This window comes from Microchirus variegatus, assembly GCF_963457635.1.
Source record: "Microchirus variegatus genome assembly, chromosome: 10".
NCBI lineage: Eukaryota > Metazoa > Chordata > Actinopteri > Pleuronectiformes > Soleidae > Microchirus > Microchirus variegatus.
In genome coordinates, this window is record NC_139811.1 from 13579648 (window position 1) to 13606340 (window position 26693).

General features: G+C 41.0%; 5 protein-coding genes across 6 annotated transcripts; all 5 read right to left on the reverse strand.

The window, feature by feature from the left end:
- On the reverse strand, window positions 1-3926 carry aimp2 (aminoacyl tRNA synthetase complex interacting multifunctional protein 2). Of its 2 annotated transcripts, none has more exons than XM_083896981.1 (4): window positions 3786-3926; window positions 1924-2142; window positions 1434-1668; window positions 1-860 (listed from the first exon to the last, which is right to left on the reverse strand). In XM_083896981.1, exons 1-4 carry the CDS (start codon window positions 3798-3800, stop codon window positions 472-474), a joined length of 858 nt encoding a protein of 285 aa, XP_083753107.1. In that variant the 5' UTR covers window positions 3801-3926; the 3' UTR covers window positions 1-471. The 2 variants fall into 2 exon arrangements, with proteins under 2 accessions (XP_083753107.1, XP_083753106.1); XM_083896980.1 differs by having other exon boundaries at window positions 3672-3913.
- A 6815-nt stretch (window positions 3927-10741) lies between these two features.
- Window positions 10742-11862, reverse strand: pvalb8 (parvalbumin 8; the record flags this gene model as incomplete). Its single annotated transcript, XM_083895802.1, has 4 exons — window positions 10742-10767; window positions 11063-11172; window positions 11351-11483; window positions 11802-11862. 4 exons carry the CDS (start codon window positions 11860-11862, stop codon window positions 10742-10744), a joined length of 330 nt encoding a protein of 109 aa, XP_083751928.1.
- Window positions 11863-16578: 4716 nt separating this feature from the next.
- Window positions 16579-18381, reverse strand: LOC310932810 (parvalbumin beta-like). The gene is made up of 5 exons (XM_083896174.1): window positions 18298-18381; window positions 17787-17859; window positions 17548-17680; window positions 16980-17089; window positions 16579-16868 (listed from the first exon to the last, which is right to left on the reverse strand). The coding sequence occupies exons 2-5, from the start codon at window positions 17851-17853 to the stop codon at window positions 16846-16848; spliced, it is 333 nt and encodes a 110-aa protein (XP_083752300.1). The 5' UTR covers window positions 17854-17859; window positions 18298-18381; the 3' UTR covers window positions 16579-16845.
- Window positions 18382-19856: 1475 nt separating this feature from the next.
- LOC310932811 (parvalbumin beta 2-like) lies at window positions 19857-21786 on the reverse strand. The gene is made up of 5 exons (XM_083896175.1): window positions 21693-21786; window positions 21001-21066; window positions 20777-20909; window positions 20339-20448; window positions 19857-20139 (listed from the first exon to the last, which is right to left on the reverse strand). The coding sequence occupies exons 2-5, from the start codon at window positions 21056-21058 to the stop codon at window positions 20114-20116; spliced, it is 327 nt and encodes a 108-aa protein (XP_083752301.1). The 5' UTR covers window positions 21059-21066; window positions 21693-21786; the 3' UTR covers window positions 19857-20113.
- A 2923-nt stretch (window positions 21787-24709) lies between these two features.
- On the reverse strand, window positions 24710-26453 carry pvalb5 (parvalbumin 5; the record flags this gene model as incomplete). Its single annotated transcript, XM_083895803.1, has 4 exons — window positions 26390-26453; window positions 25370-25502; window positions 24991-25100; window positions 24710-24741 (listed from the first exon to the last, which is right to left on the reverse strand). The coding sequence occupies exons 1-4, from the start codon at window positions 26448-26450 to the stop codon at window positions 24710-24712; spliced, it is 336 nt and encodes a 111-aa protein (XP_083751929.1). The 5' UTR covers window positions 26451-26453.
- Window positions 26454-26693: the final 240 nt, after the last annotated feature.

The following is a 26693-nucleotide window of genomic DNA, read 5'->3' on the forward strand; positions in this document are numbered from 1 at the left end:
GTTTGATCCAAAGTAGAAGTTTTAATGGCTTGAGAAAAAACATTGTACAAAGTATTATTCCAGAAAACATCCAGTAATACCCGCCACCACACATGAACACACATTTAAAACAGGATCATGTTAGGCACAAAGTGGGAAGGTGTACCGTGTGTTTCTGTTAGTACCTTTGATTTAATCCATCACCAAGCCCTCGTCTTTACAGTCCTCTCATGCTTCCTCCCATGCAAAAATAGCTTAGAATCTCTTGTTATAGAAAAGCAGCATGGCAGAGAAATTGTCTTAAGTAACTTTAACCCATTAACCATCTAGCTTCTACTGCGTTTTTGTCAGTTCAGTGATACAATACTGTAAGGAGGGAAGCATTAGAAAGCTGTCCAGACAGGGCTGGGATATTTTATAATTCTAATGCCTTTCTCTCACTTTACTACTTAAGGAGACTCTTTCTGGTGTCCGGTCCTGGGACGCCTCCATTCACTGCACAACTACCTTGGCCGGGCTAAAGTGGCCCAGGTTCTCGCATGACTTGAGCCAGCGCTGGACATTAGCAGGAGCCGAGGAGGCCAAGCCACTGCGCAGAATGCAGCAGTAGCAGGCGATGTCGGCCAGGGAGAATTCCGGCCCTGCCAGCCAGGGGTTGCGGCCCAGGGCAGAGTTGAGAGCACGGAGGACGGCGGCATGCTCTTTAGCACTGCCCTCTGCCAGCTGGAAGAAAGCAGTGTCCACCCAGCTGTCCACCAAAGTAGCAAGCGCAGGGTCGCTGGGGTGGGGAGCCAGCAGCTTGAAGAGGAAACGTGCCACGTTTGCCTCACCCTCGATGGGACACATGTCACGGATACTGAACTTCATTTGCAGCTTAGGGACTGTGGATAGGACACGGGAGAAAACAAAGACACTGTTAGACTGCAGCTTCTGTAGTATTTACAACATTTAAGTCTATACCGGGGTTTCTCACTCCTGGTCCTGGGGAGCCACTGTCCTGCATGTTTTAGGCATTTCCCTGCACCAACGCACCTGATTCAAATAAAGTTGTTATCAGGCTTCAGTGGAGCTTACTGATGAGTTCACCATTTGAATCAGGTGTGCTTGAGTGGGGAAACATCTAAAACATGCAGTACAGTGGCTCCCCAGCACCAGGATAGGGCTGTCACTTATTATCTGACATTTTGTATGGTTTAAAGCATAACATGTAACGTTCAAACTAATTACAGTGTGATCAAATGTATTCAAATTGATTTTGGATCATTATAAATTGGTTCAAACTTTATTTCTGCAAAAGTGACAGCCCTACTAGATTAAGACAACCGTTTGAATTGAATACAAAGTTTGTATAGATTGATGATAATAAAAGACAATAGCAGTTTTGTGATTTCATGCAATTACTTTCTGCCTACATCCATCCACTAATACTAAATTCGCTCGCAATGTCATTTTACCATCTTTCCATATGAGTGTGAAGCCCAGCTGGAACATGTGGCGGGCATAGCTGTCTGTGTGGCGTGGTCCGAGACAGGAGAGGAGCTGTGGCAGCACACCGGCAACGGACGAGTGAACGTGGACAGTGGAGAGTACCCGATAGCGCTGACACAACAGGCTATGGAGCACCAGCAGGGTCAGAGGTGGCTGTGCTGGGTTGGCATTTATGACAATGTCCCGGAGAGCGCCGCGGTCCTGGCATAGACAAGATGGAGGTAAATAGCTGTACAATCCAAAATAAATGCTAGATTTATAGCAAGATGAAAACTGCGCCCATAATCAGTCCACAACCTCAGTTATGCTTCAAGACAAATTCCATGATGAACAGACTGTGCCAGTTAGAGTACTGGAACTTGTAAGAACAGGCAGATACAACAGCCAGAGAGGAAAGCATATAAACAGAAAAAACTATGCTTAAAAAAAAATATAGTATTAGTCCCAGTTTCTCACCTTGCCCAGTAGTGTGTCCAGGTCTGTCGTGCATTTGAGGGTTGTGGAGCTCAGGGTTTGGGAGGAGAGGCTGCTGCTGACCGTCAGGTCCAGGTCAGCATCTGGGGTGGTCACAGTTTTTGCCAGGCCCTCAACTGCTGCTTTAAGCTCATATAGTTTCCTCAGGATCTCATCCTGACGAGCCTCCAGAGCTTTGACTGCTGGGTCCACCTCACCATTCTGGGGAAATTTCACAGTTAAAACAATTTCAGCACAACCCCAGAGGGGTTTTACAGCCTGCATGTTTACTGGAGTACCGACATTAACTAGGCAACACAAGAACGCAGGGAACTAAGAGATGAGACTTTATGCCCTAGGTCTTATGTCACAATGTTTATCCCAGACTAAAGTGAGTGAATAAATTGTTTGCAAGAAGTATCCAAATATGTCACTAAAACTACCAACGTCACAGGGTTAAAATACTTGCTGTATTAAAGACATGTCAGCTTCCATAAAGGAAACTGTCTGACACAGGTTGTTATTGTTGCTTGTTGATCACTCCTCTTCATTATGGCAAATCAAAATAATTATGTTTGGTTGTTCACAAATTAAATAAGTTTGTTCTGGCTTTTATGGTAAATAACAGGGTTTCTTACTCCTAGTCCTGGGGAACCACTGTCCTGCATGTTTTAGGCGTTTCCCTGCTCAAAAGGTCAGCTCGTCAGTAAGCTCTGCTGAAGCCTGATAACGACCCATTTATTTGAATCAGGTGCGTTGGAGCAGGGAAACGCCTAAAACATGCAGGACAGTGGCTCCCCAGGACCAGGAGTGAGAAACCCTGGTAACGAGGAACAAATAAAAACCAGAGGATATTCACATTTAAGAAGCTGCAAAATCTGATAAGTTATCTGTGGCTTGTTGCTCTTTTGAAGCTTGAATAAACAAGAGGAATGATGATTGGGAAACACCCAAGGATCGGTTATAAATCCATCAATAGAAATGAATCTATCGTTTAAAGAAGGGCTGAGCAACATTAGGGTTAGAATTGTTATCACGGTAAAAACGTTTCAAATCAGTCAGTATTGATCATTATCCTGACAAAAAGTTCTACTCCTAAATGAAAACTTAAACTTCATGGCAACATTTCGCAAAACTCATGAGAATGGTCTTGTGTCTCAGTGTGTTTGTTTATACTTAAAATATCCATATACACAGAACATTTGTTGTACTATTTTAAAGTAATTTAAGTGAGATGATGTTGCACTTGTCAGTGTAACAATATTATTAACACTGGTGATATATGAATGTGTACTGTCAATTCTCAAAGTGGAGCATATAGATTTTTTATGAAGTTAAGATTTGTCATTTTGAACAGAAAAAGAAAAAAGGTCGTATAATAGGAGGAAAATGTGTTGAGCATTGAAATATTCAAACTGAAACTATTATAATACATTGATATACTATCGAAAAGCTTAACGAATAGTGTCCTCGTTGCTAATGTACAACCATCTTCACAGGTTAATGGTCAGAGAAGTTCCTATCATTGTTGCATCAACTTTACGTGACATTACTCATTATCCTGACAAGCTAGGATAGTTAGCCAGCTAGCTTAGCTGAAAGCAGCTCTTGTTTGTGCGGAGAGCGAAAGTCGGGGAAGAAAACGAAGTGCGGGCTACAGAAAAGCGAGGGCAAAATGGGGAAAAATATTTATTCACAAAAGCATAAGGGAAACATTGGAGCGTGTCGAAATGAAATCAGTTAACAGTTACCTGAAGCGCGTGTTCGGGGGTGTAGCTGTTCCCTTGCTGCGCGTGGATATTTGGTAACTTGTACATGCACGTTGGTAAATCAATCTGTATATCACCCCCACAGGTGGGCTTTACCTGGTACATGGGCATGGCGGAGGACAGCCTGAGCACTGTTACAGACAAACTGATAAAAACACAAAAGTCCCAACACACACGTCTTGTGAGGCTGACAGGCAGTGACAGAAGCTACCGGTGAAACCGGTCCAACCGGAAAAGGCCGCGCAGGCGTCACTTCCGGTATGAAATTAAAATAAGATATATAGAAATGTTTGGTTGTTGTTGTTTTACTTTATTGGTTATCAAGTAGTAAGTTATTTATTAGTAGTAGAGCTAATAAGTCATAATATGGTGATATAGTCATAAGTAGGTCATTATTGTGAGATAAGTCATAATTATGAGAAGGTACCTCACAGTCATGATGTATATTACCAATATAATTTATATTATCTGAACAAAATTTACTTTAAAACATTTTTATTTTTTACATTTGAAGTAAAAATATGAATCATTCATCAGGTATCATCAGCCTGTTGATTTTCTGTCTCCAATTGACAGGGATTGTGGAACTTTCTCTATAATAGGAGGTGTGGAAATGCTTGTTACATGTTTGTGCCACAAAAAAATGAACTTAAAACAAGACAGACTGATTAAATGATAATGATGCAAGTTAAGGTTAGTAATGGAAACAAACTGATGCCATTGTGTGTATTTTCCTCCACAAAAATGAAGATTGAATTGACTGTATCTGTTTGAATTCATTATATTCCAGTTTTTGTGACACCACTAATTTCAGCCTGTAGAGGGCAGTGCTGATGCAGGTTTCTGCCTTGTGTGAATGAGCTGAGGTTGACATTTTGATGCATCTCTTAGACTAAAAAAAGCAATAGCATTAGAGTGTTTTTAGACAACACAGTTCTCTGCCCAAAAGCATTTGACGTAGCCTCTCCTTTTGCTTGTCCGCTTGATTTCATTGTTTTGCTGTTTTACACTTGAGCCACCGCTGAAAAATGTGGACATATTTTTACGTCCCAACAGCTTGTTAACCCTGAATAATTCACTGAAGTCTGGAGAGAATGAGGGATGGAGGGGAACAGTTGTGGGGCCATTGTGGCAGCTACGCTGAGGTAACAGTCAGATCTAATAGCCAGTCTATACACCTGAGCTAGAAACTGAGACTGCAGGGGGAGCTGAAACCTGACAGTTCAAAGTAGTTCTTTCAATCATGTAGGAACAAGGGAGTCTGTCAGGATGTAGGCAGCATGGGAGTAGAGTTGGAGGTGACATAGGCCCTTGTCAGTGCTATCTTATCCAGGTTCAGTCTTACTGGGTCACTGATATAGATAAACAGCGGTGTTAACTGATAGATGGCACTGGATACTTTGCTTAGAGTTGCTTGGAGTACCATAAACACAGCTTATAAATTATATGTGGTGCACACATGGCTACATTTTAAATACCGTCTCGAACTGAATATAATTAAGGAGTATTAAGTTCCTCGAAGAATTTTGACAGTATAGAGCTAATCGTCCTGTACATGTGGAGTATTTAGTCAGTGAGTGTGGAAAGGCAGGGTTATGTTATGTTATTACATTACATTTCATACAGCTATACGGTGGTTAAGGGTGTACAAATGTGATAGGAAGAGATCAATGTGCAAACAATGCATGTGGCAGTGAAGGTCTGATGTGTAAAATTTAGTTGACGTGATTACCCGATTGTATGAACTGCTGTTTTTCGTCACCCCAGTATGATGAGCAGAGGATGCAGCCTTGTATGAGTATACCAAGGGATACTTGAGTAAAAGTACAAGTATCTTGCCAGAAAAAGTCTTTGGTAGAAGTTAAAGTCACTTTTTAAAATATCCCTTAAATAAAAGTCTTAGTATATGACATTTAGTACACAAAGTAATACAATTTTACACAGGGTTTTCCTGTCCTGGATTTTCATGGCTCAGACCAGCCCACTTAAGTTCACAACATTTTCAAATGGTCAGCTCATCAGTAAGCTCTGCTGATGCCTGATAACGACCCATTTATTATCAGGTTTATTCCTAATGAGAGTAATCCAATCTTTTACTGGTGTTTACCGACCAAACTCCACCGAGTCAGACATTTTCTTACCCGTCCTCTCCAACCAGATACTTTGCCCCATCATTCAGTCAAACCTAACTTTGTCCTGGATGACTCTCACCATCTTGTCTGATTGTGCCTTCTCATTTGGAAAAGTCTGCAAAGTACCTGTCTACTTTTCCATGACAGCCATTACTCAGTCTGAGGTGAGTCAGCACATGCAGCAGCCGCTCAGGGCTTTAAACAGGGTGCGGCTTGCAGTTTCAAAATTGCAAACTTGCATTAGTCTCGTTTAAAAGAGACAATTTCTATGCAAGAACATGTCAATTAGCAGCGATGCAAACAACAGGTTCGCACCTGTGGAATCTGATTTCAAGAATTTGCCTTGCACTGACGGTGCCTGTCCTATCATTCATTAATGAAGGGAAGCTACATGCAGACATCATAAGTAGAGGCTCGGGACTAATGCATGTTGGGGAACAGTGGCAGTGCTGTCATCTCCTGCATTATGGATAGAGTTCCTGCTCAGAGCTCACAAAGCCTATTCAGCCATCCTAACACGCCAGTTAAATCTTTTACGATGTTCCTCCCTGTTCAGACTATCGGGTAGCAAAGTCTCGGATACTTCCAGGCTCCAAACGCGAGGAATTAGTCAAAATATGTTCAGTGTTTGTCGCCGTAAACTCTGGATGCATGGCTGACGTCCGATGACGCTTCCCATTCCCTCTTCGCTGAAGAGCAAATGTTTATCAGCTGAAGATGGGGTGCACATTAATGTTTCACACAGACTTAATCATGTAAGCTGAGCCTGACACTCCTTTCTTGATATGAGTTTTTAGTGACAATGAAGCAAGGGCATCAATTATTGAGGTGCCAGGCAGGAAAGTAGACGAGCCTGCATTTTGCGTTTGTGTAGAACATTGAGCAGTCATACAAAATCTTAAAGTTAAGTTTGTGTGTTGAATTTCTTAATTGTTCATTAATTGGGTCACGACGACTGTTGTAACTGACAGCCCGTCACTGGCTCACAGTCAAACTCAGAAATGGCTTCAAAATGTGACTCACAATTTAGAAAGTCCACGATGGTTTTGCCTCATCCTGTCTTTTTCAGAACTCCATTCTTGCATCGGTAAAAAAGGGGACACTGCTTTTTTTTGGCAAGAGCTCAGTCACTATGAAAGAACCTACTATATGTTTGAGGTGTTTCCCTGCTCCAACACACCTGATTCAAATAAATCATAATCAGGCTTCAGCAGAGCTTACTGACGAGCTGATTTGAATCAGGTGTGAGAAACCCTGGTATAATGCAGTACACCCATATCTTATATTTAGCAATATGTGACTCAAATGTATTAGATTATAGAGTGAATTTTTTTTTTAAAAAGAACTTGTTGCTCATGGCATAGTTCCTGTCCTGTTGCTCTCAATTATTCTAGTTGTGTTTATTATGGTTAAAATATGTGGTGTTAAAATCAGGAACCAACAAGATGTCAGAGATGTGATTTTTCTTTTCGGGATTGATATGTGTCGCTGATCATGTAACAAATACTCCTCCGTTCTTTTGCTGCTTACAGAAATAAGGGTTCCAAAAGGGTCCTTCTACAAGGGCTGAGGTTCTACCTGGAAAACCCTTTCTTTCCCGAAGAAAGGGTTTTTCAAGGGTTCTTTGTAACACTAATGGTTCCAGTAAGAACCATTTTGATCCAGAGAACCCTTTAAAACCCCTTTCTTGAATAAAAAGGGTTCTTAGTGGAACCCTCCAAAATGGTTCCAGGTGGAACCTTTATAAAAAAAAAGGAGCCTTAAAAGGGTTCTCCTATGAGGACAAGCCGAAGAACCTTATATGGTTCTACTTAGCACTTTTATTTACACACCAGGACAGATGACCTCACAGAGACTATAGGTTTAAGGACATTTTGGTTCAGAACAATGATGAAACTGTTGTCCTCTCAGGGGAATTTTATGAAAAAGGACTTCTCACACACTTACATGCCCACAAAAAACGATTATTATCGGGTTTTTGTAGTTATCTGGTTATTCAAGTGCTCATGTAAATGGAATAAACCGATATTTATTATCGGTTTTTGAAAAACACGTTTAACACACCTATTTTTCTTTCAATAATCTGATTTCTTCAAGACATGTAGACCTTAAACGGTTTATTCCAGTTACCCGATCATTGCCAGTAATCGTTTTTTTAGTGTGCATGTAAACGCACTCACTGTCAGCTTTTGTACATTCCTCACCTGTCACCTCTCTCATCTCTGACAGAGAGAACCCCAGCTGGAGTCTCTATACGTCCTTGAGTCCAGGTAATCTGCCTGTCACATTATCTTGTAGTGCCGTCCCACAGCAGCAGCATGTCCGACCGTTAGCGTCAGCCTGTTGTCTCACGTTTCCTTCCTGTTTACCACTTGCTGCTACTGACCCATAAGGGTCACAGGGCTCCATTGTGAGCTCCGTGGCTTGTGTTACCTGATGGCTTCCCCAACCCTGTTCCGCTTTCAGTTGCACGGCCCACCACCACCACCACCACCACCGTCATCACCACTGCCATTTCGTTCCTCCACATCATGTCTGTGGGTGACGTCATGATCAGATCCAATGACATCACGATCAAATTTGTGCTCGTTCTCTGCTGTGTCTTGATTTGATTTGAAGCTACATTCTTATTTTAAAAGCAGGTATTGTGATTTTTATTTGTGATTTATCTTTGTCAAAATGTGTGGTTACCTGGACTTTGCTTACACCTTAAAACATATGAGTTCATCAATAAGTTAACACGCAAACTACCAGAAATGATGTACCTATAGTAGAAAGACCATAGATCTATCTATACATCTGGCAGGATTTGAAGATAAAAATAACTGTTGATTTTTGTGCAGCGTACAAAACACACGATTTTAAGAACTGCTGTTTTTCAAGCAGTCTCGTAAAAGTACCTTAAAGGGATACTTGAGTAAAAGTACAAGTATCTTGCCAGAAAATAACTTGAGTATAAGTTAAAGTCACTTTTTAAAATATCACTAAAGTAAAAGTCTTAAAGTATGTGACATTTACTGTACTTAAGTATCAAAAGTAATTGTACACACTTTTCAGATAATGTTGTGATATTCAGGGCTGGAGTGGGTCTACTTTTCAGCCCTGGATTGTCACGGCTCAGACCAGCCCACTTAAGTTTTTTTATTGGAAATAGTTAACTTGCCTTACTAGTCAGCAAATAGGAAATAGCACTTGATTCTCTACAATATTGTGATTTATGCTGTATTTTATCAAAAAATAAATTCGAAAACATAAGTACACATATAAGTTAACCAACATATAGCTGTCATTCCCTGTGTAAACAGTGTCTGAGTTGACACTGCTCCCTCTTTAACTCTTTATTTATGTATTTAACCTTTTTAACCAGGAAAAAGGAACATTGAGATTAAAAATCTCTTTTTCAAGTGTGTCCTGGCCAAGACAGTATATATTATTTTATAATACAAAGACATTTCAAAAATCAAACACTCATGTGCACCTGAATTAAATCACAATATAAAACGCAATGTGTATTTGAAACAATTGAGATATATAAATAAAATACAGTGTCCCTTTTAATTATGGCATACTAAGCATAATACAAGACGTTTCCCTGCTCCAACACACCTGATTCAAATAAATAGGTCGTCATCAGTTATTCAGCAGAGCTTAGTGATGAGCTTACTATTTGAATCAGGTGTCTTTGACACATAAAACATGCAGGACAGTGGCTCCCCAAGATCAGGAGTGAGAAATCCTGATCCAAATCAACGTAATCGTGTTTTAATTAATTAATTCATCCATCTTCTGCCGCTTTCTCCTCCATAAAAGGGTCATGGGGGTCACTCAATACAGTGTCATTGCTTTATTGTTGTTTGTTCTAAATTATGTTACATACTGCATTAATAATTGGGAAAGCGTTATCACTTCACAGTGAAATCCACTGATTGGTAGAATTCACAGACACAAACAGTGGCCACTAACACGCTGTCCAGTCCCTGCTGAAGAAACAGCATCGTGAATTAAACTAAGCGATAAAGGCTTAATTACACCACAGCCTTGTGCTAATGCCAGGGTTTGCTCTTTACAGCTCTGAGATGCATGTGTGTGTGTGCTGTAATAATCAGGTTCTCCCTATAATATACAGATAATTGAAATGATGCTAAGGTGGTGGGGGAAAAAAATTGTTACTCTGGGAGAAGAGTGAGGTGATTGTTAATTTGAATCCTGTGGATCCTTTAAGTGCAGAGAATTCAACACTCGGGTGTTATTTAGATGTTGTTAAACTGACAGTTTGGGGGATTCCTCTCACCTTATACTGAGCAAAACATGCATAGCAAGGCAAGGAATATTTTTGTTTACTCTGTATGTGGTCAGCTGGCTTTACAATGCTGAGGTCAGGCGTCACCGGATCCAAACACAATGACTCTCAGGCAGTCATCAAGGTCACCTCCGCTTCTTTCTCCCTGTGTTAGCTCTACTGGCATTTGCAAAAATACTTCCTCTGTGCATGTAAATCAGTTCAATACCCCTTTATGTAATAACCATCGCTTCCGTGTAATATTTTACATTTCTCGTCATGCTCCTCTCCATCAACACAAAAACCATGTCTAACTAGAGGACACACACATGTACACATACAAATAATGCAAGGACTCGCAAGATCTGGATTTTATGCTTTTATTTTCTCAGTAAATTTGGTAGATTGTACAATTTGTGTTGGGCAACGGACTTGATCTGTCTCAAGCCTGAAAAAGAAAAACATGACGACAAGGTGAATGTGCGTGTGTGTGTGTGTTTGGACCAGAGCGAGTTTTGTCAAATGAAAATAAATCAATAAAGGTTCTACTTAAATACTGATTGCCTAAAGCTAAGAGAAGCAGTGAACTGAGGGGCAGCACTGTGGTCAGGTGACTTTTGAAGAGATGGAGATCTAGCTGTTCAGGGGAGAACCATGGCCTGGAACTCTGTGGAGAAAACAAAAAAGTAAGATTAGTAAGAATGTTAAGAAATACACATAAAGAAAGAGAGCTTGCATCATGATTCCAAGTTGTAATTGCACTTATGTGTCTTGTGTGCTGTTAAGATGATAGAATTGGAGATGCCCTTTGAAAACAGCACACATTTAATATTAACCAAACTAAGCAATGGCTTAATTTCTAATATATAACCAACTCAGAAGACACACTATTCAAAGAATACAACTGTGTACATTTACATCTTGTGGAAATGGATATATCAAATAATTGCGCATCCGCTCACCATCTACTCCAATTCGGCCATCGCTGTCGTCATCAGCAGCGCACAGGAAGGCCTTGGTCTCGTTGTCTGTCAGAACACGAGCTCCGGGGGTAAACCTCTGCAGGAAAAACCTGTCAGACAAAAACAACAGCACACAGTTAGAGAACCGTGAAGACCGAGGTGGCTCCATCTTTTGCAGTATCTTAAAAGAACTGGATTTTCAGTAGGACGTCTGGTCATCTTGGGTCTAATCGAACAGTCTCTGAGCGACCGGATCCTGTAAACACTGGGAACTGGCTGCTCACTCACTTGAGCTCTTCCTCTTCGATGAAGCCACTGGCATCATTGTCCAGGATCCCGAAAACCTTCTTCACATCCTGGGGGGACTTCTTGCTGAGGCCACACATCGCGAAAAACTTCTTAGCGCAGAAAGAGTCTGGTGCTATAGGGAAACATAGAAAGCCGAGTCAGACACAGCATGAGACTATTTATTCTTATTCCGATTTTTATTTTAATTTAGAGCGACAAAATGTTGGCCTCAAACTGCAGATGCTGCAAAGTCATACTACAGTTTAAATTGTGAAGACAATCATTGCACAGTGGTACAGAACCTTACATTTCTGGCTCGTTCCCAATTTCTATGAATATAATAAAGTGTCAATGAAGAACCTTATACGCACTAAAGCTATACATTTATGGTCTGTATATTTTTAACAGCATAGAGGGAGAATGCAATAATTAAATTGGAGGAAGATGATACCTTGGCAGTCCTTGATTGCGCTGTCGATGTCAGCAGCAGAAAGGATAGATGAGAGTGACATTTTAATCCTGTATAGGAAAAACAAACAAGGTGAATTATTAACACACATTGACTCAAGTGCCGCTGCAAACATTTAAACCTGTATCCACTCATGAGGACTAAAATGTGTCCAGGTAACTGTGATGATGAGTAGTAGGAAGGAAAGCCCTTAAACCCTGATGAGCTTTTGTCAGTCAGGAAAAATATCATTTACGATATTTAAGCGAGGTCCCGTGTGACGGATGAAGCATGATAGAAGTTGCACAAGACAAACAGACAGCACTTTTAGTTTACTTCACCTGTCACTCAGCAAGCAAGACAGAGGCAGATCCCCCTTTTTGAAACTAAAAGAAACAAACAAATAGCAACCTCCTCGGATCAGCTTGGACACTTACCGTGTTGAGGGGAACTCGCCTGGTTGTTGATTCAGCGGAGAGGTAAAGGCTATGTGGTGACTGCTGTCCGTCAAGGTGGATTTATATAGGTCTGATTGCAGTGACAATGGGGATTACTTGAGTTACCTGTCTGTGGATCGAATTCTAGCTGCCCGCCCCGATCCAGTTTCTCAGCTAACTAATTAACCTTTACTATTTATAACGCCCAGGGCTAGAGGGACTGGACCGTGGACATCTGTAACGCCCTCGTAAATAACAAATTAAGTTAAAAAGGGGGGATTCCTCTACCTCCTTCCTGTCACTGTCATCCCAACACCACTCCTCCCCTCACCTCCAGGATTATACAGTAGAGTGAATGCAGGGAGTCTGTAATGTAACTGTAACCTCCCTCTCTCCCTCCCTCCCTCCTTTTCTCCCTCTTCATGCTCTTTCCTTTGCAGGCAGCAATCTGAAATAAAGAGCTTATTTGTTTGATCCTCATCTTAAGTGACTATATGCTCTTATTGATACATTCAAAGTGGGTTGTGTTAAGTTGAACCATATAATTTTCTTCGGATTGTCCTCATAGGAGAACCCTTTTTGGCTCCAAGTAGAACCTTTTTATAAAGGTTCCACCTGGAACCCTTTTGGAGTGTTCCACCAAGAACCCTTTTAAAACCCTTTATTCCGGAAAGGGGTTTTAAAGGGTTCTCTGGATCAAAATGGTTCTTAGTGGAACCATTAGTGTTACCAAGAACCCTTGAAAAACCCTTTCTTCGGGAAAGGGTTTTTCAGAAGCAAATGTTTTCCAGGTAGAACCTCAACCCTTTTGGAACCCGTATTTCTAAGAGTGTGCAATTAGATTAGATTCAACTTTATTGTCATCACACAAGCACAGAAGGCATCGAACCAGAAGCGCATACAGTAGCAGGTTTAGGTATATGTATATATGGTTATCATTAAAAGTATAAATATGGTCATATAGATATGAGATTATATACAATAATTAGTAGGTGGAATACCAGGTTAATATAAAGTTGAGTTATGGAGTGGTATGAGTATAAACAAATACAGTATATACATACACATATATATAATTACTAATCTAATTAATCCATGTGATAGAGTAAACTGTGCATTTATTGTTTATTTATTTATTTCATAGCATGTGTTTTTCCTGCTTTTTTTTAATACACATTGACCTGGGTTGCACAACTTTATTCTATTCTATTCTATTCTGGGTTAAAGGGAGAAAACATGATGTCCGTTGTGTCTTGGATAATCCTCATGTTAGTCATCTGATCTGATGACTGACCAAATGAAAAGTGATAAAGTTAAAGAAGTTTCTCACACTGTCTCACACTGACAGGGTTTCACAAAGCCTTACTCGACAGCTTTGTCATGTGTGCTGACCGAGGGACCCAGGGTCACCCCTTTCTCCATGATGCTGATGGTGACGATGATGATGCATAATGTATATTGCCCTGGGTATTATTAACATGGACAATGTAAACACCGCTCTAGAAGACAAAGGTGACACTGGAGGACCGTTTGTTCCTCATTGTCACAATCTTGTTTCTGTTCAGAGCCCAGAACCTCTCATACCTCTCCCTAAGATGGCAGGTGAGTTGATGGTGTTTAAATGTTACAGTATATGTGACACGAGACGTGTTAAATGCAAGAATGTGAGCTGCTATTTCACATTAACACAAGTATTTACATTTACATTCACATGAACTCTCATTGAACAAGCGCAAAAACTCGGCAGAAAATTCAGGTTCCACCGAGATTTGAACTCGGATCGCTGGATTCAGAGTCCAGAGTGCTAACCATTACACCATGGAACCGCCATGCGCTGCTAAGGGCACAAGACAAAGTTTATTCATGCCTCATGGAACGTTTTCATTTGTGTTTGCATCTAAACGTTGATTATTTCCTGAAGGTTAAAAAAAAAATAATATATATAATCAACTATAAACCATGACTGTCCGCGCACGCGGCAGGAGCAACTCTTTCTTGTCGCCGCTTCGCTCTCGCACGCGTCGCCCTGACGTCAGTGAATGACAGGAAACGGAAGTCTTGTTCACCATCGTACCACGACTTGTGCGTAAAAGACAATCTTAAACGTTATTTAAACAGCGTGAAGACAAGCAGTCGAAATGCAGGATAAAGGAACTAACATAATATCTATCCCTTTTGTTTTAATTGTCGGTTCTAGCTTGCCTATTTTACTGTTGTCTCTTGTTTTCTCCATTTCCTCCTATTTTAAAGCGGACCTAGACCGGAAGTTCCAATTAACGCTGTCTTTTAGTGTGTATCTGCGTCCTTACCTTGTTTAAGAAGCCCTGAAGGTTCTAAACAAACAGTTCAGCCACTGCTGAGAACGCTGTGTTTTATTGTAATCTCGGGCTCAGCGAGATCTCTGAAAAAACCCGGTCCGGTTACGTAAACAGCGGTTCTCCGGAACAGCAGATCATCCTGCTCCGGGCACATCCGGTTGTGTACATTGAACCACAGAAGAAGAATAAGTGGAGGTGTTTCACGAGCGACAGTGTCTTCTGACTCTGGGTCTGACTCCGGGTCAAAGTCATAAAAGGAACTGCGGCTGGGAGTCGTGAAGAAGAATTTTTAAACATTGTTAAAACAATGTTCTGATAATTAGTATCAGTGCATCCACTGTTCCAGAGGGGGGAGCTGTGCTTCTTCAGCGGGTTTGCTGAATATGTCACTTCCGGGTACTGGCCAATCACAAGACTCTGTCTTCTGGGTGTGAGAGTTGAGTCTCAAATCTCGCGGCTGGGAAACACCGTCAGAAAAGAGGATTTCTATCGGCTCGTTTACAGCAACTAGGAGGTTTTTGACCATAAAAACAAGTTAATGTATGTAAGTAGACCTCCATAACTAACATATATGTGCAACAGGACCACTCTATGTGAGCTTTAACATATTTGCTGTATTGTTTGATTGTTGACACGTTGAATTGTCTTGCTGTCCCCTATTTTCCTTTCACCCCAACCTGCCGAGGCAGATGCTGCACATGTTTGATTCTGATTCTGAGTGATGTGTCTGGCTTCTCATTTGAAATATTTGATCAGGCTTGCTTGGACTGTTAAAATAAATAAATACAAATAAAGCTCATTATTATTATTATTGCATGGCCTTGAGTGTGGAGGTTACAAATCCTGTAACGAAGAACACTTTGGATGATACAGGATATGCACAACAGCGATTTGTTTACCTCTTTGCCAGCTTCCTGGCCTCCTCCATTTTTTAAAGAAATGCTTGTACCGTCCGGTGGTTTGTCAGTGACAACGTTTCCTGAACCTAATCCCTGGTGCCGACTTGTTAATGGGGCGTCTCAACATGTGTGCTATTGTTGAGTAGAGAGTTATGGTACATGTGGACTCCTGAGCAGGTGAAGAGAAACTCTAGCTCTGGATTGTGTGTGAAAAAGAAACAGCAGGGGACATCAGATCGAGAGCTGTGGTGTGAGTCTTACCCACAGGTTCATGATGTCATGTGCCATGTTGATACCTTGTAGACTATACAGTTACGGGCCAATCATTTATTCATTTACATTTGCTAATGCCCTGCGCAGGCCTGCAGCCGTGGTCACTCGTATGGATGTGTCGAGAGGAAGACCTGAGCCTTTCTTCTAGCTTATCACTGCTCTTTATGGAATCAACAGGGGATTTGAGTTATCGTGCATATTTAGACAAATGTGTTTGTGTGATGTCTCGGCCTAGAAGACGTCACCTACTGTTTTAAGTAATGGGAATTACATATCCAGAACATTTAGTGTCCACTGAGTGTGTGTCATGCCCATTTGGTCCCAACATCTCATGCATTTACCTCCATCTACTGGCTGCAGGGTGCAGCTGCATGACCGAACACACACACACACACACTGTGACTGAGACGCAGCTGTCCAGCATGGACGTGCATAGATAAATACCAGGTGGCTCTCCAACAACTGCCCTTTCTGACCAGATAAAGGTCCATTATAGTAATTATAATATAATTACTATATTATAGTAATTATTAACTCTTTGCACCAGTGTATTATTACTGAAATACTGATATGTATGTAATTTTTGTGCAAGTCTAAAAGCAGAAAAGCTCAGAGAGAGATTTTTATTTGTAAAACTTAGATTTGTAAAATTACAATTCTTTATCCGTCCATCTTCTACCGCTTTGCTGTGCCAGTACAATTCTTTATTAATTTCGAGGTTATATCTTCTTTAAGTTTTAGCTTAACCCTTACATGCTTATTGAATTGAAATCTGGGAGGCAGAAGTAGATTAAACTGGTCTTTTTATGGTCATGTGTGTGCAAGTTTGAAAAAGAGACACAGAACGAAGGAATAAAAGCCCAGTTAGACCGTAGCAAAAGAATATTTATTCTTTTTTTACTGTTTGTTCCTGGAAAGTGCATCATAAATTTTACAGTAAGCAAAATTCATATTTAAGACATGAACACAACCGAGCGACATTCATCATTTTTTGGACAGTGTGTTGCATAGGAGGAAAGGTCTCTCCAGCAAATGTATAAAAATTATTCATATTTGGATGAAAAGGGGGAGGTCGACGTGGGCTTCGTTGTTCCATCAGAGCAGACGTTCAATTGCCAGTTCATTTGATCAAGTCAGCAAACTCTGCAGGGGTGACAGAAGAAAGCAAACAGTCGATATCAGTCGTCCTAACACAAATAATATCCCAATTAAGTCTATACAGGATTAGAACACAGTTGATGAGGCGATGCGTACCACTCTCGCCGATCTTGCCGTCATTGTCGGTGTCGCCGGCCTTCAGGAAAGCCTTGGTCTCCTTGTCGGTGAGTGCGCGTGCATCTTTCTTGAAGTTCTGCAGGAACAGCCTGCGGACACACGGGGGCGCTGGTTATTTCACGGATTTTGAGAGAAGACGTTAAAAAAAAAAAAAAAAAAATTAAAAGCTACATTTTCATAACAAACTCTGTTTAACGGATGTCCCAAAGAGACACATACAAGCTCGTCGGCCTGCTGACCATAGAGGGGGAAAATAGAAAGTCACTGTAAAACATAACACTGGTTAAAGATAGTTTGACCCCGTTGTCTCAAATGATACTTCCAGTCAGTCCATGCGCTCTGCTACTGTTTATGTTATTCATTGTCCCTGCAGACAGAAACATGAAAAACTGAACATTTTGGGAAGAATTTGGGACCTTTAATGGCATAAACCCTGATCCCTTTTCAAAGTCTTGTCCTAATGAGGCATTTAAAAGGAACTGGTTAAAGGCATAAAGTGGTAGTTCAGTGAGGGAACTTTTTCTCTGTGTATGTGTGTGTGTCCTACTTCAGCTCGTCCTCCTCAACGAAACCACTCTGGTCCTGGTCAATGATGTGGAAGACCTTCGTCACTTCAGCAGGAGTCTTGCCGGCCAGACCGCAGGTGGCGAAGAACTTCTTGTGGCTGAATGAGTCAGCACCTGAAAGCAAAGCAAACAAAAAAACAACAACAGCAGTGTGTTAAGAAAACATCCTGAAACCTGCTGGCTGCTGCCGATGTTTGTATCGTCACACTAGAGGACTCACCTTTGCACTCTTCCAGGGCTGCATGGATCTTACCATGATCCAGTATATCAGTGATAGTGAGTGGCATTTTGACCTGCAGAAATAAAATACAAGTGGTAATTAAACTTGTTAAGTAGAATATTTGACTAAATAATTGCTTTGGGGGCCATGGGACCATCATGGAACTTTAGTGGTCTATTGACAAAAAAACTCCATTGCCAGGATATTTATAATAAAAGTAAAAGTAGAGACATTTCACATTTCAAATCATTAAATCCTCTTCTTTCTGAAGTATAAATGTTTCCAATTCCAGTTCTCCAACGCGAGAGGCTGAGATTGACAAGCCTATAGATGCCAGGAGATAGAACCAGTAATCCGTGTCTTCATGAAAGAAAAAAAATCTCAATGCGAAGTCCTTTAAGGAAATTCTTTTTTTTTAATGATTACTGATCTCTCATGCAGCGTGGGTGCTGCAGCTCTGACTGCATGGATGCCCGGATATCTGTCTCTGCTCTCTTTCATTCAAACTCACCTCTGGTGTGGTTGCTTGTTAGGCTACAGATGATACAGACAAGGGTCGAGTCGACTGCAGTGATCTTCCCGGTGCTCCCGGTGACCTTTTATAGTTTCACTCCAATCGAAATCTGAGGCATAAGATAACTGACACCAGGCAGCAGCAGCGGCAGCAGCAGGAGGAGGAGGCTGGTGGTGAGATTTTCTATTTTAGGTTTCACAAATGAAGACGCTTAAAAGGTGCGTTTGAAGAAGTCTTCAATATGCCCCAATGCTAAGAATAGGCCTGTGCACTGCTGAGGGGGACGATTTGGAGGTTCTGCTGGCAGCACACAGAACCTTAGCGTAAGTGGCATTATTGACTGTTTTCCAACTTTTCTGTGTCACATTGTTTAATTTGGAGGCCCTGTCTGTTTTCATTTATGCATTTAGTTTCCCTCTTCTCTTCGTGCTTTTGGGGGAAAAAGTCAATTGATATCATTAATTATCCATTTATTTGTTTTTATGATTTCAAGGTTGAGAAATGTGAATGTTTTTTGCTTTTTAGCCATGCTCAAGTTAGTTACCTGTGTAATAATGTAATTGGTTAAATTTAGACTGCGGCTGTGAGAGTTTTTATGTGATGCATTTGAAAACTGCCAAATTTGACTGATTATGGGTCATATTCTGAGAGTTTATTTATCATATCTATTAAGTTTCTATTCAAAGGGTTCTGAAACTCGTTTTTGTTTGTTTTTTAGCTCTGTGTACCATTTGTTGTTTTTTCGTCCATGCTGACTGGTTGATATTGTATCATGTCCCAGTTTTGTCAGCTCCATTTGTAATGCTGAGAGAGCAGCTCTGTCCAGTAGGTGGCAGCACTTGGTTTACATGTTTCTGGCCCTCATGACTTTGTCACTGCAGGCATTCGACTTAGGAGAGTGAAATTTAGATTGAGATTGGGATAATAGTATATTTTGTTTGTGAAAATGTCACTTTCTAAAAAAGCCATTTTGTCTATAGTGAAGGAAAAGTAGAGGAATCTGTCACAAGCGATGCTGAATTGAGCTGTTCTATGTTCTTTGTCAATTGAAATGTGGCACATCTTAAACACTGCAAAGCGTGTTTCAATAATGTTTTTAGAACAAGTAAAGATTTGCATTTTAGCAGCAGGTGTAAGAGATCCTGCTGATTCAATGGTAGCTGTTAATAGCCCTCCTGTTGCCACAGCACATCAACTAATTGACTACGCGGCAGTTGGTGGAGAAAAAGACCTTGGAGCAGCTAATTATACTATGTGTGACAGCTATCCATTGCAAGTCTCCCTGAATCCAGGAAGTACCCCATCCAAGCCCCGAAGGCCATTCCCACTGTGTTCCTGGACTGAGTCCAGTCCCACTCTCCTTCTCATTAGCTAATTGTCAAAACAAGTGTTGGCCAGGTCAGTTCAGCTGCCTCTCAGCACCTCCCAAGTATTCAGAACCCATTAGCACCACCTCATCCTCAGCCCGTGTGTTGACATGCAGTAGTAGAAGTTAAAGCAGTGGATTAAGATACAAGACAAGTTGACCGAATCAAAGACAACTGACCTGAAGGGGATGACTTTACACCAAAAGAGTATTTATTCCTGGTTTTTCACTCTTCCTCAGAAGTGCAGATGGTACTGTACAATTTGCACAAGTCATTTTTCAAAACATATCACACATAACATAAACAGTAAAATATGTGTTCCATGTTGAGAAACAGTCTGCAGGCAACTCATAAATAAGGTATAAAAAAATATTCTTTCAGCTGATGATTAACTGAATCTTGCAAGGAGTTCCATGAAAAGAGGTCGATCTTGGTCAATGGAAAACTTATGCCTTTACAAGGGCAGCGAACTCTGTGAAAGAAGAACAAAAAAAAACTGCTATTAGTGGCGAACAAAATGTGCTGGTGCTATGTTCTGATTGGACCCACTCTGTGAAGAAAAGTGTGGGTCGATATAGAAAGTACTGTATGTGAATGGATGTTAATGATTTAAAATTAAATACATTTTAAACTTCATCATGTTTGTGTGTTAAATGAGGCAGGACTCTTACCATCCACTCCGATCTTGCCATCACCATCACTGTCACCAGCGGCAAGGAAGGCCGCGGTCTCCTTGTCGGTGAGGGCTCTGGCACTGGAGCAGAAGTTCTGCAGGAACAGCCTGACAAGTGGAGAAGCACAATTCATTAAATCATCAAGTAGAGTGATTTTCCTTAAGAACAATCTCTGTGTTGTTGTTGATGTTGATGATGTCCACCCACCCAGGCTGTCCATTAGATATCAAATGTGCAGCTTCTGTTTGACCATGTCACCCATATGGGGTCATATGCCAGGCTAAGCTAATGCTTTCACACATGTGGGGACCCCCACCCTGTTTTTGAGATTGACTAAGGCCTGACTCAAACATGCCACAGTAATACTATATCTGGTGAATATTTTGGGCCACTGAAGCCTGAGCTTCGGTGTCAGCTGTAAGTGTGAAGTCTTACTTCAGCTCCTCCTCCTCAATGAAGCCACTGTTGTCCTGGTCAATGATGGCAAAGGCCTTCTTGACATCATCTGAGGACTTGCTGGCCAGGCCGCATGCGGCGAAGAAGGTTTTGTAGTTGAAGGAGTCAGCAGCTGGAAACGCACATTTGGACAATATTGGCACGATATTCAGACTCGAGTGAATCAGCCAGTCGTCATGATGTACAAAGACAGTGAAGCTCACCTGAACATGCGTCCAGAGCCTTCTTCACTTCTCCTTCGTTGAGGTTGCCGAACACCATTTTTATATCTGAGAGGAGATAGATGATGGTTAGCATGTGAACATCAGGAATTCCATACAGTGATTTTTTTTGGTTTGTTTACACATTGCAAATAACTTTCCAACTCAAATAATGTAAAAAAATACTGATAACATGAAGATTCACAAAGGCCCAGGGCCAAGAAAACATGACTTCAGTGTCAATAAGTGAAAATGCCTAAAATCTGAAATCATAATGCATGAGCTGTCAGACATTAACATACTTCTGCAAGGAAATAAAACTATAGTCATGATGTATGTAAACTGTATTGTAAAGCCACAGCACAAGTCTGAACTTAAAGAGATGATTCCCCCACTGACCAAACCAATATCTGCCACAAATAATAAAGAGCGCAGCTGCGGAGACGCGGTGATATATTTATCCGGTCAAGAGGTCAAATTAAATAACGCGTTTATCATCCAGAGACGTTGCTCCTTTGAAATGGCCACACTGGGCCTCCTCTTTGCACTCTTTGAATCGTCCTGAGGTCCGAGTGCAGAGCTTTGCCTATGATGGGTTATAGTCCAGCGCATCTCCTCGTCTGAATCCCTATCCTCCCGGTGCAATCAGCCGGAAGACTGAGTGTAGTCTGTGCGGGACGCCTCTTCCCACTCACCTTTGGGTTGCTGTTGAGGCGAGAGTGAAAACCAAGGAAGACTCGAGTGACTGTCTAAAGCCCCGGACCCTCTCCCTTATATATGCAGGAGCAACACCATTTACAGAGCTTTGCGTCTCAGTGTCAGATGCCAGGATGCAAGGGTTTCGAAAAAATTTGCCCAGTCGTCTCGACCTATTTTTAGGGGAACAAATGAGGATGCTACCATGTGTGAGGCCTATAGCAAGACGTGTGGAAACCTGAGCGCGCTCTCCCAACTCACCAACTTCACGGGACACGTTGCACTCAAGTATTGCGTCGCCCTCCCCTCATCCGTTTACCAATGACGATTATTTTAATGTCGCCAAATTAATCCGAGATTATCATTGTGTATTGACCCGGCCACGTGCATCATCTGTTCTGCTTTGATGCATGGCCACTTTCCTCATTAAGGAGAAATGTTTAATAAATGGCTTTATGTCATTACAACTCAAAATATATACACGTTTTCATAAGGAATACTTAAAAAACACCAACTTTTTTTAAATTCAAATGTGTATTGTGTAATTATTGTGTCCCTCTGTGCTCAGAATGCAGATAGTTAATGTGTTAATTTATATATATTTGATAACCTTGTCTATGGTTCAAATGCTCAGAGATGAACATTCATTATTCTTCTGCCCTGTCATTTCTAATTCAGTCCATAATTTCAGTTATATCACAAGTTCATGATAAAAAATATAGTAGTCAGGATTTCTATTCTTAAACTGGGGGATTGGGGTTGCAACTGAGATGGCCTCAGATGATTGAAACCCTTTTGCTATAGGCCACACCATACAGTATCTCCACATGGTTCATCTGAACTCCATATGTGGGGTTCCAGTGGGGTTTGAGGGGGGAAAGGGGAAGGTGTAACAAACACTTGGGGGGAACCTCTCTCCATCACGACCCCGTCTTATCATGAACCGACCATTCAAGACATTTCTTCTGTGCCGTGTTCTTGTGCGTGTGAACATGTGAACAAGTTAGCACAGTGTGGGAGGTGTATATTGACAACTCATTTATACCCTGGTGCTAACCATTGCTCAGTTTCTCCTACATTTATAACTAATCCATGGATGACATTTTGGCACATGCAACTAATGAATGAATGTGTGTGTTTGCGGCCCATAATGTGACCTAATTATGAATTAATTTACTGTGTGAAGACCCTGTCTTTTAATGATTTGGTCCATTTAGTCTTAATCATCAGTCACCTCATCTCAGTGTCTCTTGACTATTTCTGCTCGGTCCACGGGAATTTGAAATGAGAGAACCGAGGAATTTTTTTGGTGGAAGCCACAGGTGTGGACTCACAAGGAGGTAATTTAAAAAAATATAATGTCATCAGTTTAGGCAACCACTTACATGTCAAAAAAAAAATTATTTGGTAACACTTTACAACAGGGGTCTCAAACTGGCGGCCCGGGGGCCACATGCGGCCCCCCAATCGATTACATGCGGCCCCCCACTTAATATCATGTTATAATGAAAACATGGCCCACGACCTCACTGTCTTTTAAACACAGTGTGTAGCTGAGGCATATGTTTGCTACCAATGTTTTTTATAACAGTAAAAATAAGACATTCGGTCATAATTATCCCATTATTAAATGTATCATGTTCAACATTCAACATATAAATACACTTGTTAGTGTAAACATGTATCCCTTAGGAAATGCATAACAGTGGTAAATAAGCATTACTTCATCACTATTAGCTGAAATGTAGTTTCACATAAAGGAGTCAACACTTTTTATTTAGACACATTAAAACATATATTTACAGATAACATCTCAACATGCACAGAGGAGAACTTTGAGTAAACATGAACATCCAATCCCTTATTTAGTTAAGAACACAGAACAAAAACAACTAATGGTAGTTAAGTAATGCTTATTTACATGTTTACACTTTACAATAAAGGTCCAAAAAACATTCAGTAATGGTTAACTATGGTTAATTAATGCTTATGAGGCACTTCTTAAGCGTTAGGTCAGGCTACTAATGTTAATTGAAACAGTATGTGGCGAGGAGGTGGTTCCAAGTTAAAATACACTTTACTTCAATAATTAATTGGTTCTAAAACCTCAATGAAATGCATTCATACAAACAATAAAGGGGAAAAAAAACCTAATCAAGGTTGAGGCCAAAGTGGATGGACAAAGGCTAGTGCAGGGAGGATCCACCAAAGGAAAACAACAAAATCTCTGGGTATACATATCAGACACTCTCAGTGAAGAAAACCCACACCCAGAAACACAGCCAGACAAGACGGAAGGATACCCCCACCAGGTCACCAGCACCACCACCATCGGCCTACAGCAACTGAAAAGGGAGGAGAATAGCACATTAGTGGGGTTGTACACACTCAAAAAGAAAAACTCAGAACCTAGCAAAACTATAAGAATGGACAGGTCACATGCTTACACAACCAATATAACTGTACAATATAAGAGGAAGTTAAAGAAAACAAAACTCAATTACCTCATATACAAAACAAATCCCTGAATTAACAAAATAGAAACACAAATGCAAATGCCTCGAGCGTAATGACCAGCGAGGTGAAGTAGTGCGTGGATATACCTGTCGAGAGCGCGGCCTCTGATCCGGAAGTGACGCAGGTGACGCAGTAACTGATGCAATGATAAGAATTTAGGTGAAATTGAATCTGTGAACATCTACAGTACACTGTCATTATTGTGATGAAAATCTATGGGCAATATTATTATGTTTTTTATATTACAGTGGGACAAAAATAAACACACAGAAATTTCACATTTCAATCAATACATTTATTAATAATTAGTACCACATACTTGAAATACACACCAAATTAACCACCATCTTTAGGTCTGCCAAACACATTGTGCACCATTGTATCACATCAACAGGGGAAACAGCAGACAGTACATTATATCTGAAGTTCTGCAATGTCAGGATTTCCATTAAAAACGTCGTTCTTCAACATAAGGAAAGCCAGCTGTCGCCATGTGTGTTCATTCTCTGAATTTCAGGAGATCGCAGAATTCTGTGAGGAGGATAAAAAAAAGTGGATTTTTTTTTAATTTATTTTTTAATGTTGGATTATGGTTGGTGCAAAATGATAAAAGAACCCAAAACAATGTACTTCTGTGTTTGAAGGCATAGTTATATCATTTTATTTTTTGTTGTTTTGTTATCCAGTGCACTTTCAGCACCAGGTGGTGGACAGTTCCTATTCCAGTTCCACTTTTCCTCAGCTGACATCAGCTTTTTCAGATGCTTAACATCCACTCACCTTCCATCCCAATCTTGCCATCACCGTCCTTATCGCCTGCAGCCAAAAGAGTCTTGGTCTCAGCCACAGTCAGCTCCCTTGTCCCGGGAGAGAAATTCTGAAGGAACAGCCTGATGGGTAGACAAAAAGTAGATACATTCATTTTAGAAAATCAGCAATAAGTGAAAATATAATAAAATAAACATTATAGTTTCATGTTAATGTCGCTTCTAGTCCTTTTTGAGATGTTTTAACCATAGTTCACATGCCATTCATTGACAACACGCTCTATTCGTTGGCTTTATTCACCAAATTTTGCTTGATAAGCACAAGGGAGTTACAAAATAGACACACATACACAAACAAAACCACACGTGAAAGCATACACAGCCATCCCTACTTTAGCTCCTCTTCCTCAATGTATCCACTCTTGTCTTGGTCCAGGACATTAAAGACTTTCTTTCTATCTGCCTCAGATGAGCCGGTGAGTCCCACTTGTGCAAAGAAGGACCTGAATTTGAATGTGCCTGGAGCTACAAAGGAAGAAAAAGAGAGATAGAGACAGAGAGACGAAACACAGAATGACAAGAATGGCGTGACGCTGAATAGAGGCGTCACATTTATTTTTCTCGCTCTTATGACTTTGATTTTCACTCTCGTTCCAGTGGCATTTATCAATATGGACCCTGTAGCGCATCATTGCCCTACACCATTTAGGGCTAGTTCATTGTGCCAGTGAAACGTTCCCATGGCTCTAATATGAATGGAAATTTCAAGAGCTCTTCATTTATCCAGCTGTTTGGAATGGAACTTCAAATCCCGGATGAGGTGACTTTCAGTAAACAAATGTCTTGCACCCACTCACAGGCAGATTAAAATAAATATCCGAAATCAAGGGAAGGGAATCAAACGTTGTGATTTGTCTTCTATTCTAAGTTTCATTCAGTTTAAAGAACAAGACATTTGAATGCTACAGTGTTTTGCCTAAAAGATTGGCATATAAGCATTGACATTTGATTTTCATCATGGTTGAGCGGTTTGTGCCTTGTCATGCAGATATAATTGCTCAAGATAAATAATTAAGTGCTCAGGGAAGTAAAGGCTGTATTCCTTGTGTGATTAGTTCTTCTCTGTGTGAATACTCTACATAAACACGTTGGTATCTGGGTGGTGACTACCCTCTTGCCACATGGCTGCCAGGTTACCTGCAGGCTCCCTGTCCCCACTGAGAACTATACAACATAGCTGCTCCCTGTGGGAGTGGGTTTAACACTACGTGTGTCACTCTCTGTCTGTCTATTATGTGGGAGGATATGTAGTGAATTCACTTAATGCAAAGGATGTGTTCTTATGGGTAATGATTACATTCTTGTAGCGAGTGTGTCCCGAGTGTCCTCGAGTGTGTGCTGTCTTTACTCACCTTGACAAGCCTGGACCGCAGCCTTGATGTCCTCCTCGCTCAGCATCCCTGCAAATGCCATGCTCCTCTGTGGCTGCCCGAGGGACACACACACACACACACACACACACACACACACACACACACACACACACACACACACACACACACACACACACACACACACACACACACACACACACACACACCCACACACACACAAATGCATGCAAAGTTACAATAAATGAAACCGGTGTGTTTTCTGCAGTCTGATATCAGCATGAAAACTGTCATAAATGGTGATTAAGCTCCATCATTCATCATC

Bases quoted from the DNA above. Each gene is read 5' to 3' on its own strand.
- aimp2 (XM_083896980.1), bottom strand. From the start codon at position 3,800: ATGCCCATGTACCAGGTAAAGCCCACCTGTGGGGGTGATATACAGATT. The intron at 2,143-3,671 runs GTAACTGTTAAC...AAATTTCCCCAG, and splicing joins CCCCCGAACACGCGCTTCAG to AATGGTGAGGTGGACCCAGC. The intron at 861-1,433 runs GTAAAATGACAT...TCCTATCCACAG, and splicing joins CACACTCATATGGAAAGATG to TCCCTAAGCTGCAAATGAAG.
- LOC310932810 (XM_083896174.1), bottom strand. From the start codon at position 17,853: ATGCCACTCACTATCACTGATATACTGGATCATGGTAAGATCCATGCA. The intron at 17,681-17,786 runs GTGAGTCCTCTA...CTTTGCTTTCAG, and splicing joins AGCCCTGGAAGAGTGCAAAG to GTGCTGACTCATTCAGCCAC. The intron at 16,869-16,979 runs GTACGCATCGCC...TCACCCCTGCAG, and splicing joins CGGCAAGATCGGCGAGAGTG to AGTTTGCTGACTTGATCAAA.
- LOC310932811 (XM_083896175.1), bottom strand. From the start codon at position 21,058: ATGGTGTTCGGCAACCTCAACGAAGGAGAAGTGAAGAAGGCTCTGGAC. The intron at 20,910-21,000 runs GTGAGCTTCACT...GTGCGTTTCCAG, and splicing joins GGCTCTGGACGCATGTTCAG to CTGCTGACTCCTTCAACTAC. The intron at 20,140-20,338 runs GTAAGAGTCCTG...CTTCTTTCACAG, and splicing joins TGGCAAGATCGGAGTGGATG to AGTTCGCTGCCCTTGTAAAG.